This window comes from Dendrobium catenatum, unplaced genomic scaffold, assembly GCF_001605985.2.
Source record: "Dendrobium catenatum unplaced genomic scaffold, ASM160598v2 fragScaff_scaffold_1521, whole genome shotgun sequence".
Classification (NCBI taxonomy): Eukaryota; Viridiplantae; Streptophyta; class Magnoliopsida; order Asparagales; family Orchidaceae; genus Dendrobium; species Dendrobium catenatum.
The window spans coordinates 319,195-332,398 of record NW_021319983.1 but is presented as its reverse complement, the minus strand read 5'-3'; the positions used below and the strand labels follow the sequence as shown (position 1 = coordinate 332,398).

The following is a 13,204-nucleotide window of genomic DNA, read 5'->3' as shown; positions in this document are numbered from 1 at the left end:
GATATCGCTGATATGGTTGCACCTGATTCGCCTCTGGATCTAGTGTTACGTCCAGCGTCCGCACAAAGTAATCGCTCGTCTTCTACAGCATGATGGATACCTGATCATTTCTCATAATTAAGATTGCAATAATTTCTAGCACTGATTAGTCGAGCTTTATTGCCTTATTTTTGTCTCTTTCTTTTTCAGTATTTGAAGTCTAGATGCTGATTGTTGCCTCCACTAAAAGTTGCTTGAGCAAGAGATCATTTTTCCAAATATTCATTTGTTAACTTACGAATTAATTATTTTATTTATACTAAACAAATTTATTTTCTAAAAGTAAAAAAAAAAATCTAAATAGGCTCTAATTATCTCTAAGACTTTTATTAGGTGTAAACACTTGATCGATTTGAATGATTTGATTTGTCAGTTTGTTAAATCAGTTGATTTCATTATAAATTCAACAAAATAGAAATCGTTAAACTAGTTTTTAAATTAAGGTAAACGAAACAGAATTTTTGTATGATTAGTTTGATTGGATTTTAAATAAATAAAAAATAAATATATTAATTTAAATAACATATATTAATAAATACTAAATAATATTTATTAAAATTAATAATTTTAATATATGAAATAAATAATATTCAGATGAATATTTATATTATTTAGTATTAAAAATAATATAAATTATCATTTGATTTGATTAATTTTATTAAAATAAATCAAATAAATATAAAAAAATTAAAAATTTTAAAAATCTAATCAATAATTAAGTTAGTATTTTAAGTTTTCAACTATAAATAAAATTAAATAAAATTAATTAAAATTAATTAAAATTTTAAAATTTATCCTACCCATCCGATTTATTTTGGAAATTAATATAGCGCGAAAACTAGGAGGCAGCCAGGGCACGAGGACACAAGCTTCTACTAGCCTATTTGCGCGACTCACGAAAAATTTCCCCGTGAATAGATCCGAGAGAGAGAGAGAGATGCTTGCGGTGGGGAAGCCGGTTGCGATCCTTCGCCGTCCGAGCGACCAGCCCGGAATCCCCAGACGATCACTGGGAAAGATATTGGCCGGGTTGGAAAGAGGCGTAAATACTCGCAAGACTCAGACGGCTCTGGAGACCCGGATATCTCTCGTCCTAGCCCTCGCATCTCAGGCCTTTTCCCAAACCCAGCGAGGTACTCTCAAACGATATCAACAGTGATTTCTCTGTAAAAAGTGCGAAATCTTGCTTCATTTCGTTTTTCATCGTTTCCTACTTTTGGAGTTCGCTACAGTATTAGGTGATTTGGCGGCCGAAACTGCCAAATATGTGATTCCACGGAGATTTGAACCCCGTAATTTCGAGGAAGCTTTAATGGCAGGTAACTCTTCAGTTCCTGTTTTGTGTAGTTTGAGATTGAAATGAATGATTGGAAAATGGTTTTACATGGAAGTTGAGTATGAAGCGAGTTGTTATAAACGATGAGGGCTGCATAATCTTTCCACCAGAAGGCGCTTATATTTTCTTAAATAAATCAATGTAGTTTATGATATTTGATACTTTATTTATGGGCCTGATGGGAGCCGAAGCTCAATAAATTGAATTCATAGAGAAATGTTCATACACAAAATACACAAAAAGGGGCTATTATAACAAATTACAAATAAACAACATGTGGCACCATGCCAAAAAGCCAATCAATGCCCAGGAGACAAAGAAGCAAAACTAAAGGGCGGAAGGTGGGGACTTATCAATGAACCGACATTATGTTCGATTAGGAGTCCAGTGAGGTTCAGCACCATCCACTACAGATAACTCAAACTAATCACATAGCTAAAAAGAGCTATCCAGAGCGGGGAGTAGGAAATGGATGGGTAGTGAAAGGAAAAGCTAAAACAGTCATCACAGTAGGCAAAAAAAAAAAAACCCTTAGCAAAAACCCACCGTCCATCCATTTCTTGAATTCCTCCGTGAAAGGCACTCATAGAAAATAGGCTGATGCAAAAAAAAAATTAAAACTTAATCTCGGATATATAGAAGAATGTTATCCATAGAGGTAGCAAAACCATTCAACCAGGACAAAATACATGTAGCAGCAAATGTTGCCCCAAACAACCTAGTATTGGAGAGAGAACCATCTATCATAGGAGTAATAATTACGCCAGGTCACCGGACGCAACCAGAGACCAATAATCACGCGCAACGTCACCTGGAGCTCGGTACCGAGCACTTGGTATTGCTCGGTATACGTCCGAATTTCCAATTTTTTATCCGGACGTAATAATTATTCCTATCATAGGCACCATAATAGCGAGGTGGAAGAGAAGCAGAAGCTTAAGAGGCCATCAAATATTGCAAAAAAGCATTGATGTTAGGGGGCAAGTTTTCATAAATAAGCTCAAACATAACTGAATTTTTTTTTTGTTCATATCCAAATTGCAAAGACATTATGGTCAATGAGTAGTGAGACATGAGCTCGGAGGGATATTCAGTGATACCGGTGGTGGTAGACTAACTGTGCTAGTATACCCATTTCATTTCGCCGAAGCATCCCTACATCGCTATCTCAGTCGCCACAGTCTTTATTCGAGAGGTAATACGCCTTCAAGGCATTGCAGAATCGATACTATTAGATAGAGAGAAGACATTCCTCCGTCATTTTTGAATGAAGTTATTCAAGATGCAAGGGACTGTCCTGAAAAGGAGCACAACATATCACCGATAGACTAACGATTATACAAAAGTAGTCAACAAGAGCGTGGAGACATACTTATGCTGTTTTGTGTTCAATACATCAAAACTATGGTTCAAATTGTTAGCATGGACAAAGTATTGATATAACACATCTTTCCACACAACCGCACGAATAACCCCTTTTAAGCTTTTCTATGGGAGGGATCAACCTCACTTTGTACATAACGGGCATAGTCCTACATTAGTATCCAGTGTCGACTAGTACTTGGAGAAGAGAGATAGAATACTAGCAGAACTAAAAGGACATCTGCTGAGAGCTCAACAACATATAAAGAGAAAAGTAGATGAACATAGAAGGGAAGTGTATTTCGAGCATGCAAACAATTTATTTGAAGCTGGGACCATACCAATAGAGGAAGACCAAGAGGAAGAATGAGAAGCTATTGTCGTGTTACTTCGGGCCTTATGAAGTGACAGAGCGTATAGGGGCAGTAGCCTATCGTCTAAAGTTCCCAAGATTATCAACAATTCACCCAGTATTTCATATATCACAACTGAGACATACCATCGAAGATCACATACCCTCTTCTCCCTACCAGCGACATTGACTAAAGACGTGGAAGTGATTTTGAAACCCATGGAGATCATTGAAGCACAACAAGAGACAATAGGAGCAAAGGAGATCCTAGTTCGTTGGAAGGATCTACCTGATTATGAGGCTACATGAGAGCCATATGAGATAATCAGAAGGTAGCTCTCATCCTTTCGCCTTGAGGACAAGATGCATTTTTGGAGGGGAGTATTGATATGATAGGAGCGGGCTTGCCAATCCAGCAGGAAGGGGCCAGACCTGGAGCAAATATTTCTACTCCCATTGTGTGGCCCAACAACATTAAATTTCATTATGAGAGAAAGAGGAATAAAGAGGAAATTAGGGAAGTAAAGAATTAGAATTTGAAATTCAATTGGAGGAAAATTAATTATGGAAAGGAGGGCTATTTGGGGGAGTTTAATTGGGATTACCTATATTGTTTTTGGATTATGTTTGATTTGATTTCGGCTGTAGTTGGTCTTTGAGGACTTCCTAGCAGCGTCTAGGTGGTTTGGAAGAGCCAACTTACCTCTCTAATTGTAGATCATTGTATCTTGTTTTAGTGTTGAGTATTAATCCCAAAATCAACCACCGTTTCTCAATTTTTTGCAGTTTTTCTTCTGTTTTCTCATTGATTTTGCTTCCAAGGCATATCATATTAATTGTTATATTTTTTTTTGGCATTTTGGAAGTTCCGGATCTTGAGACGGTCAATTTTCGGGTTGTTAAACAAACAGATCAATATGTGATCAGAGAAGTGGAGGTATCTTCCATTCTATTTTGTTAATAATTTTATTTTTGTTAGTTTTTTGCAGTTAAGAATTGACGAGCACCACCACCAATTCTTTGTTTGAACTTCTACTTAATACCAGTTCTTAGATTAAGAAGTCAGCGCACAAGGGCTTGCATATTGCGGGTTTCAATTTAGAGTATCTAAAAACACTTTGGTAGCTCTTTTGCAAAAAACTATTTATCATGATGTCATTAGTACTTTTATTTCAGGAAAATTCATTATCATCTTTTAAGAACTAACAACATTCAGTTCATATTCGACTTGAGTTTATCCTTACATATTATTTAGTATATTGCTTCTTGCTTATAAAATATATATCATTGCTTGCAGCAGCTTTCCGTACTTGTAAATCTTCTAACTCTTAATGTTTGATTACCTTACTGAGCGATTTATTTTCATAACAGCCTTACTGTGTTGCTGAAACAGACATGCCTGGGAAGAATGGTTTTGACTTCAATGGTGCTTCTCAAGCATTCAATGTGTTGGCTGCATATCTATTTGGTAAGGTATAAAAATGCTGCTTCGTATTCAATCCTCAAGGTGGTCCTTTAAGGTTGTGTTTGGTTATGGGGAATTAAGGTGAAAGAAAATATTGTTTACGTCATTATTACATCTTGGCTTTTTGGTTTGTGTTTAATTCATAGGAAATTGATTTTACTCCGGAAATTAGACATGTATAAACCTAGTGAAAAGCTGAAGTAAAGCGGAACCTGAATCGCTTTAGGTTGCGTCCATCTTTTAATTTATTAGATATTCATTAATACCAAACACAAAGGAGAACTTACTCTTCCACTTAATTTCTCTTCAACCGAATAAGTGCGTGAAGAAAAATTTCAGCTTAAATCCCATGCCATCATTTCCTCTCTTGCAATTCCGACAAACCAATCAAAGCAATAGGGTTTCTTATACGGGTGTCTATTTGGATTGGCAAGTGTGGTTCAGGTCTGACCGATGTTGACCCGACTCGAATGTACTTGACCCATTTTCAACCCATTTATTATATAGATTATGCAATTTTTTATTAAATATCAACACAACCTGTTTAACTCGAAAGAAACTCGTTTAACTCAAACCAGAATGTTAATCGGGTTAATTTTGGATAAACCCAACAAAAAAATTAATCAAGTCAAGATTTCAAACCCAAACCTAAGGGTGTCAAAATGGGGTTTCAGGTTGGGTTCTGATCCAACCCAAAATTGACCTCGTAGGGTCAAGGTAGGCCGTAGGCAAGCCGCGAGAGTAACACGGTGCCGACGGTACTACAAGACATGCGGGGCTGCACACGGGTCATTTCCAAATCATTTTTGAGCTATGTTGCACCGATACACTTATTTATGAAGGCGTGCTGTATCAGATACGTGTAGGACACGATATGCGTCCAATACGGTACCAATACGTGTCAGATACGTCAAAGCCATATCCAATTAAAATACTATTTAATTTCAAAAGGACACAGCGTATCAGATACACGTGTCTGTTGAAAGACGAAAAAAATCCTAAAAAAGACGCATCATATTTACTTTCGCGGATGTGAGCGAGGTTCTCTCATTTTCGAACCCGCTAGCCATTTACATTGATGTTAGTTTACTAGAAAATATGATATTAGGGCATCACTTATTTTGCATTTGTAATGCTTTGATTTTTTATTCATCTATTAAAAAAAATCATGTTATTGTGGTTTGTATGTCTTCTTAAATGGAAATAAAAGGAAGTTTAGCTCTCATATGTTATTCAATAAACATGCCACCAAATCATGCAACAACATAATTAGTGGAATAATGCCACAAAATTCTTATTAGGCAATGAGTTTTAACTCTTCCCTCGACTCAATGCTTACTTTTCTTTTGATATTATAAGCTACAAGGCTACAAATGATGTTGCTTTCATTTTTTTTGTCATTTCAAATATTATGCTATGATTGCTTTCTTAATTTTTATGTATGATTTATAAATTATAATGACGCGTCCGCGTCGTACCTGTATCATGTATTTTTAAGAATTGACGTGTCCTGTATCTGTATTGTGTCGTATCTGTGTTGTAGCATCCGTATCGATGTAACATAGTTTTTGAGTTAGCGGGTTGACCCGGACATAACCCTATTTTTCAAATGGGTTAGGAATTATAACACGAACACGACCCATTTATTAAATGAGTCGTCCAAAAACTTGATTTTTCGGGTCAGATTTTTAGATCGTGTAAAAAATTGATACCCCTACCCAAACCCATCCCGAATAATAAGCTAGTCAACCTGATTTTAGATTTTTTTTAGTTGGGTTTGAGGCGGATTTTTGAATTGGTTTATTTATTGACACCTCTTGCTTCTTAGTATAGTAATATCAAGAAAGATCTAATATTTGTCATAAGAAATAAAAGTATCCAGCAATGATGAAACAGTTTGCACGGAACCACATTGTGATTGAGGTGATTGGCAGAACACAAACCATGATAGAGATATCATGAGAGAAAAAAAGGCCATAATTTGAGCAATGAGGCTTTATGTATTGGATCATATCATTACATATCTAGTAGGAGCTAAACCTAAAAAAGGGTGTTGTATTTAGGACATGAAGTTAGGGAAATTGAAGATGATGTATCAAGTCTTGTTTCGGAGTAGTCATGAGAAATTGATTTTAAGATCAACTACATGGGATAGAGGAATAAAAAGCAACAATTGCAATTGAAAAGATCATATCATTGACAATATTCATAAGGCTTATGAGAATCAGAGTAAACCAAAGTAATCCAAACTAAGCTTGGCCAATGAACGATACGAACCACCGAGCCCCAGAGATGTGAAAAATGCATTCCTGCATTGGGATTTGGAAGAAGAGATATTTATGGAAATACCACCAGGGTTTAAGGAAAAATTTGGAGGCAACAAGGTGTGCAGATTAAAAAAGGTTCTATATGGGCTCAAACAATCACCAAGGGACTGATTCAGAAGATTCTCAAAATTTACGCTTCTTAATGGGTATAAACAAAGTCAAGGGGATCATACACTATTCATCCACATATACCAGTAGTATGGTAATTTCTCCAGAGTCTGAGTGTTTAACTGGGAATAATGAAAAAGAGAAAGTGAGTCTAAGGAAAATCCTTACCAAGGAATTTGATATCAAAGAACTTGATAGGCTAAAATACTTCCTTGGAATTGAAGTAGCTTACTCCAGTAAGAAAATCTTTATCTCATAACAAAAATACATTAAAAATCTTTTAGAGGAGACAAGAAAACTAGCATGCAAGCCATCACCAACACCAGTAGAACCAAATCTCAAATTGGGGGAAGTTAAAGAAGATCGGATGTAGACAAAGGTTCTTACCATAGATTAGTGGAAAATTGATCTACTTTTCCCATATCAGACCAAATATAGCATTTGTTGTAAGTTTAGTCAGTCAATTTATGAAAAAAAAAAATAACACGCATGCAAGTAGTATACAAAACACTACACTAACTTAAGGGAAACCCAAGGAAACATATTCTCTTAGAGAGATCAAGGAATGACTCTAGAAGCATACACTGACGCTGATTATGCAGGATCGCCAATAGACAGAAGATCTACTTCAGGATATTGCACATTTCTTGGAGGGAACCTAGTTTCATGGAGAAGCAAGAAATAAAATGTGGTGGCAAGATCAAGTGCAGAGGCAGAATAGAAAGCTATGGTCTTGGGAATATGTGAGTTACTCTGGATCAAAATGATTTTAGAAGACCTAAAGATCAATTGGGAATATCCCATGAAGCTACATTATGACAACAAATTAGTAATCAATATAGCCGACAATTCAGTCCAGTATGACATGACCAAACACATAGAAGTAGATAAACACTTTATTAAAGAAAAGTTAGACAATGATCTCATATGTATCAACCATGTGTCATCTAAAGATCAACTTGCATATTTCCTCACCAAGGGATTGGACAACTCTATCATTCTCAGAATGATTGACAAGCTGGGAATGACAGATCTGTATTCTCCAGCTTGAGGGGGAGTGTTAAATCTCAGCCCTTAGTTCCCTCATACATCCAATGACTATGAATTAAGATCCACGGGAGGCCTTCTAGAAATACTTTGAGCACCTTCCATAGCTAGACATCTGATTTATGAAGGATTTTATTTCAACAATTATTAATGATTATGTAGTTATTTGTTTCTTCATTAGACCTCTTGTATAGATCTATAAATAGGGAGTATGTTGTATAATAAAGTTATGCTTTCCCCTCTCATACCTCTCAAATCAACATATATTATATATGCATGATGACGAGGGAGATTATCCTCATTCATGTAAGAGCTCACTTCCATGAGGGAAAAGATAAAGCTATATTTTTCATCCAAAATGGTCCATCATAAGTGGAGCAGTGCAGTGGTTCTGCATTGCATTAGAATGAGGTCATCGCTTGTACAAAAAAATAGTTGAGTCTCTTGGGCGTAGAATAACACTGTTGGATTCGGTTCATGTGATTTATGTGTGTGTTTACGCATTCTGATGGGCATCTCCGTTTAGGTTATCGTAGGAAAAACTGATTCCTAGCCTTTTGCTATGCAGAATACTTTGAGCGAACAAATGGAAATGACTACTCCTGTTTATACTCGTAAGGTTCGATCAGATGGAGAGAAAATGGACATGACAACACCTGTAATAACCAAGCAGGCAAGTTCCCATATGCATTAGCTATTAGTTTGTATTTTGCTGCATTATCTACAGAGTACTGCCCTGTTTTTCCCTCTGGCAAGTAGAAACTGATTGATTTGCGATATTGTTCAGTCAGGTGAGAAGTGGCAGATGTCATTTGTGATGCCCCGCAAGTATGGTTCTAATTTGCCATTACCTAAAGATCCTTCTGTAACCATCAAGCAGGTTCCTGGTAAAACGGTTGCAGTTACCGCTTTTCCTGGTTCGTTGTCTCATTGAACTACAATCATTTTATCCATTAAAATTGCAATGCTCTGATAGAAACCGATAATATAGTTCATAATAATTTTTCAAAAGATTTTTTAGTTGATAAAACGCTCTTGAGGGGTACTGAATAAGTGAAAAGTATCCTCTTAATTAATATACTTCAAGCATGTTGATTTTGTTATCTTAGGTAAACGTTTTTGTCATTTTTGGTCAACTATATTTTAATCTTTTTAGAACCATTAAATTTTAACTTCTGAATCATTTACGCTGAGCATAGTATGTTCCACTTCAATAGGTTTTGTGACTGATGAAGATGTGAAACGTCGGGAATCCAAGTTACGTGATGCTCTTAATAATGATGCTGAATTCCAAGTTAAAAGAGACGCAATGGTAGAAGTAGCGCAGGTAATGCTCGGATCTTAGTTTTGTTCATTTTATTAGATTCTCCCAAATTCTGACTTGAACTTCTTGTTCACACTATCCTGAAGTTTAACCCTCCATTCACACTTCCTTTTACACGCCGCAATGAAATATCATTGGAAGTTGAAAGAAGAACAATATAGCTGTCTGACCACTACTACAATGGGAACCTGTACGTAAACTCTAATTTTATCTCATACGGAACCTATCATTTTGTAAAAAAAAAAATTTTAATTACAGAAACAGCATGCTTTTAGAGGAAGTTTGTATATTTGATGTTCTTCTGTCGATAACGTATAGATTAATGTATTATAGAATATTTGATTGGCTTCTTTATATGTCTTTTTGTAGTTGAGTTTTGATGTTGGCATTACTAATCCCTGTTGTAGCCTCGTTCCACGTGGTACCGAAAACCACTAAATAAAGTTAATTGTTTAAAGTAGTTTCTTGTTACTTTCACGAGCTTCCTTCTAAGACTAGTCATTTTCATCCAACCACTTGATGCGGTTAGCGCATGATTCTCCTTTTTAACACCATGTAGAAAAGACCCAAAATATTAGCAACAAATTCCAATGCTCTTACAAACCCGACTAGCTGGTACCCACAATTATCACACGGTTCTCCAATTGATTGGTAATTTAGCCCATATGCTTCTCCATTTCTTCCAACATATTTGGCAATAATAATTGCAATTTTTCATTGTCATCATTATTAGCCTTATCTTAATAATTGCAATAGTATAATACCTCTATTTTTTCACTAGAATTTTAACCTAAAGTTTGCTCTTTCAGAGTTAAATGTCTTCTTTGTTTTGTCTACCCTTAAAAGGTCACCACAAGCTCTTTTTATCAGTTGGCAAGTTCCCAAAATTGCAGTGGACTATACAAACTGGGAAAATTTACTTCACATCCACTTAGACAAGCAATGGACCATATTATCCATAATTGTACTTGCCTAGTTGATAAAAAGATCTAGAAATTATCTTAAATTTACTTAATGACCTCAGTGACAATAGGGATTAAGAAAGTGGTAAGCTGTTCTGGTTGCATCACAGGGTCTATTTTCAAGAGCTTGTCACTTCCACTTTTAACATAATTTATCAAGTTTCTTGATGTTGTCACCTTGTTTAGTTTTGATAATTTCATCATCATGGTGAGTTTCTTAGTCTTTGTTTTCATTGTTTATCTCTCTTAAACTTTTTTATTAATTATAACTAGAGCACTAAGTCTAATCATGTATAAACATGAAGGATGTCGGATATAAATAAGCAAAGCATAAGGTCAATTAAAGATCAAATTTCATGTAACTAGTTAATAGTTAATTTAAAGTGAGCTTTTTTCCACTTATATTTTCATTTCTTTACCCTCAAATTCCTAACATCCAAGCAAAATCTTAAGTTCAGTAAGCTTTTTCAAACTGATTAATGAAAGAACTTCCCAGTCCAGGGTTGCTCTCTTTGACATTTTTCTTGAACAAAAATAACAAATATAATCATTTGATTAGTCACACGGCCTGATAATTTTTTTTCATTACTTATATTTTTGTACTTATATGGATCTTAAGGCAGTGACAAATTTGAGACGAACATCATCATGCCAAAATCTTATAGCTTCATTTGGGAAGGTTTTCTTACTGCTTCTTAAAGCAGTTTTTTAACATATAAATTTTAATTTTTATACTAAAAAACTGTTTTAACAAGTAGTAAGAAAATTGTCTCAAACAAAGCTTTAGTCTATTGAATAGAAGTGTCGTCTTCTTCCGCCTCTGTCTACCTCGTGTGCCTAAATGGCACAAGAAATGATAACCTTGTGAACCACAAACAAACAGTAGATTCCAAAATTGACAGAACCTAAATAAGTACAATTAAGTGACCTTTGGGTGATAAATTCCCTCAGCATTGGCGCATAAGCAAGTTAAAGAAAGTTTAATTGTTATAATTGCAGATATGCAAAACTAAATTTAGTTGTCAACATCAGCAATTGGTCATGTAGGTAACTCAATAGAGCTTATGTCTGTCCCTCTATCCCTGTAAACATCCATCTTCATCTACACTACTAAAATGCTTATGTGATAGATTGGGCCAAAGAGGATAATTTGCATGGGAGCTAGATCTTCAGCACAATGTGTGGTTTGGGGATGAAATAGTCATCTTGAATTTGAAGCAGCCAGACTAATCATTGGGGTTAATGTCTAATTAAGAAATAACTTCGTTTTTTTTTTCGGATGAAATGCTTCTAAGAGAAAAATTGTCTGGGAATGAATTAAATTCCTCATCAAATAGTGAGATAAAGTCTTTTGGGATGTAAAAGTAAAAGAGTTAGATCAAATATGCATATCATCTTTTGATGTAGTAGGTGGAGTTTCTACAATTGTGTCCGAGTGGGGGCACTATCAGCATAGGAAACTTCCGGGGACTTTACATCAAGAATGTAAAATTTTGAGGTTTTGTTTGGTATAAGTCAAGTTGAGCCAAAGTGAATAATATCTCGTATAATATGTGCTAATTTAAAAAAAAAATAACCAGGAGCTTCTTAACCATAGCCCATCAAGAACATTTAAATCATAACACATGGCATTTAAAAACCTATATCAAATGTTTCATTAATTCATCTCCAATTCACAATTTATACAAAAAAGGAATTGTCTAAATATCATAGTATTTTAAAAGTTTTAGGGGGGGCAATTGCCTAAAAACCCTTATAATAAAAATTAAAAAACCTAAAAAACTATACAATAAAAAAAAAATTATTTTTTTAATGGGGGGCAATTGCCCCCCCTCACCCAAAGGTGGTTCCGCCCTTGATTGGGATGTAAAAGTAAAAGAGTTAGATCAAATATGCATGTCATCTTTTGATGTTAGGTGGAGTTTCTTTGGAAGTACAATTGTGTCCAAGTGGGAGCACTATCAGCATAGGAAAATTCCGGGGACTTTACATCATGAAGGTAAAATTGTGATGTTTTGCTTGGAATGAGCCAAGTTGACCCAAAGTGAATGATATGTCGTATAATATATGCTAATTTAAAAATAAAATAAAAAACCAGGAGCATCTTAAACATATCCCATCATGAACATTTAAATCATAACACATGGCATTTAAAAACCTATTTCAAATGTTTGATTAATTCATCTCCAATTCACAATTTATGCAAAAAATGAAGATGATTAGTCGTTTGGAAGACAAAATATTAAATTTGATAACATTTTGCACTATAATTTGAAGATATGTGTGCTCATAAGATTTTGATTTTTTTATAAAATGCAAAACAAGACAAAAAATGAAGACAGTTACAGTAGTTTTGAAGATGAAAAATAAAATTTGAAGTTATTTATATGTGTGAAGACTCATGGATTAATCGTAAAAATTGAAGGTACGGGAGCTATGTTGCATCGATACACCTATTTATGAAGGCATGTTGTATCTGGTACACCGATACACTGATACACCTCTGACACGACATCGATACGTGCTGGATATGGCAAAGTTGTATCCAATTAAAATACTATTTAATTTCAAAAGGACATGCGTATCTGATACGCGTGTCCATTGAAAAACAAAAAAAAATAAAAAAAAATGTTATATTTACTTCCGCGACTGCGAGCGAGGTTCTCTCATTTTCGAGATGGATTTGAGTCTCTTGATGATATGAGAATATTAGAAATTGTTAATCTTTCACCTGATGAAATGACAAACCACTGAAGAAGTTAATCATATCATTCCTTTTATTGAATAGTTGAAACTTCATGTGCTAGACAATTTATGTTTATGCTTTTGTTGTTGTACTAGACATTTAATACTTACTTTTATTTTGATATTATAAGCTACAA

At 34.9% G+C, this 13,204-nt stretch overlaps 1 protein-coding gene across 5 annotated transcripts; it reads left to right on the top strand.

The window, feature by feature from the left end:
• The first annotated feature begins 875 nt into the window (after positions 1 to 875).
• LOC110096659 (heme-binding-like protein At3g10130, chloroplastic) lies at positions 876 to 9,820 on the top strand. Of its 5 annotated transcripts, none has more exons than XM_020822705.2 (8): positions 878 to 1,172; positions 1,272 to 1,358; positions 3,956 to 4,026; positions 4,483 to 4,557; positions 8,605 to 8,709; positions 8,824 to 8,953; positions 9,254 to 9,363; positions 9,447 to 9,820. In XM_020822705.2, the coding sequence occupies exons 1-8, from the start codon at positions 977 to 979 to the stop codon at positions 9,519 to 9,521; spliced, it is 849 nt and encodes a 282-aa protein (XP_020678364.1). In that variant the 5' UTR covers positions 878 to 976; the 3' UTR covers positions 9,522 to 9,820. The 5 variants fall into 5 exon arrangements, with proteins under 5 accessions (XP_028556297.1, XP_020678364.1, XP_020678365.1 ...); XM_020822703.2 differs by having other exon boundaries at positions 880 to 1,172; positions 4,461 to 4,562; XM_028700464.1 differs by lacking the exon at positions 1,272 to 1,358 and having other exon boundaries at positions 876 to 1,172.
• The last annotated feature ends 3,384 nt before the right edge of the window (positions 9,821 to 13,204 follow it).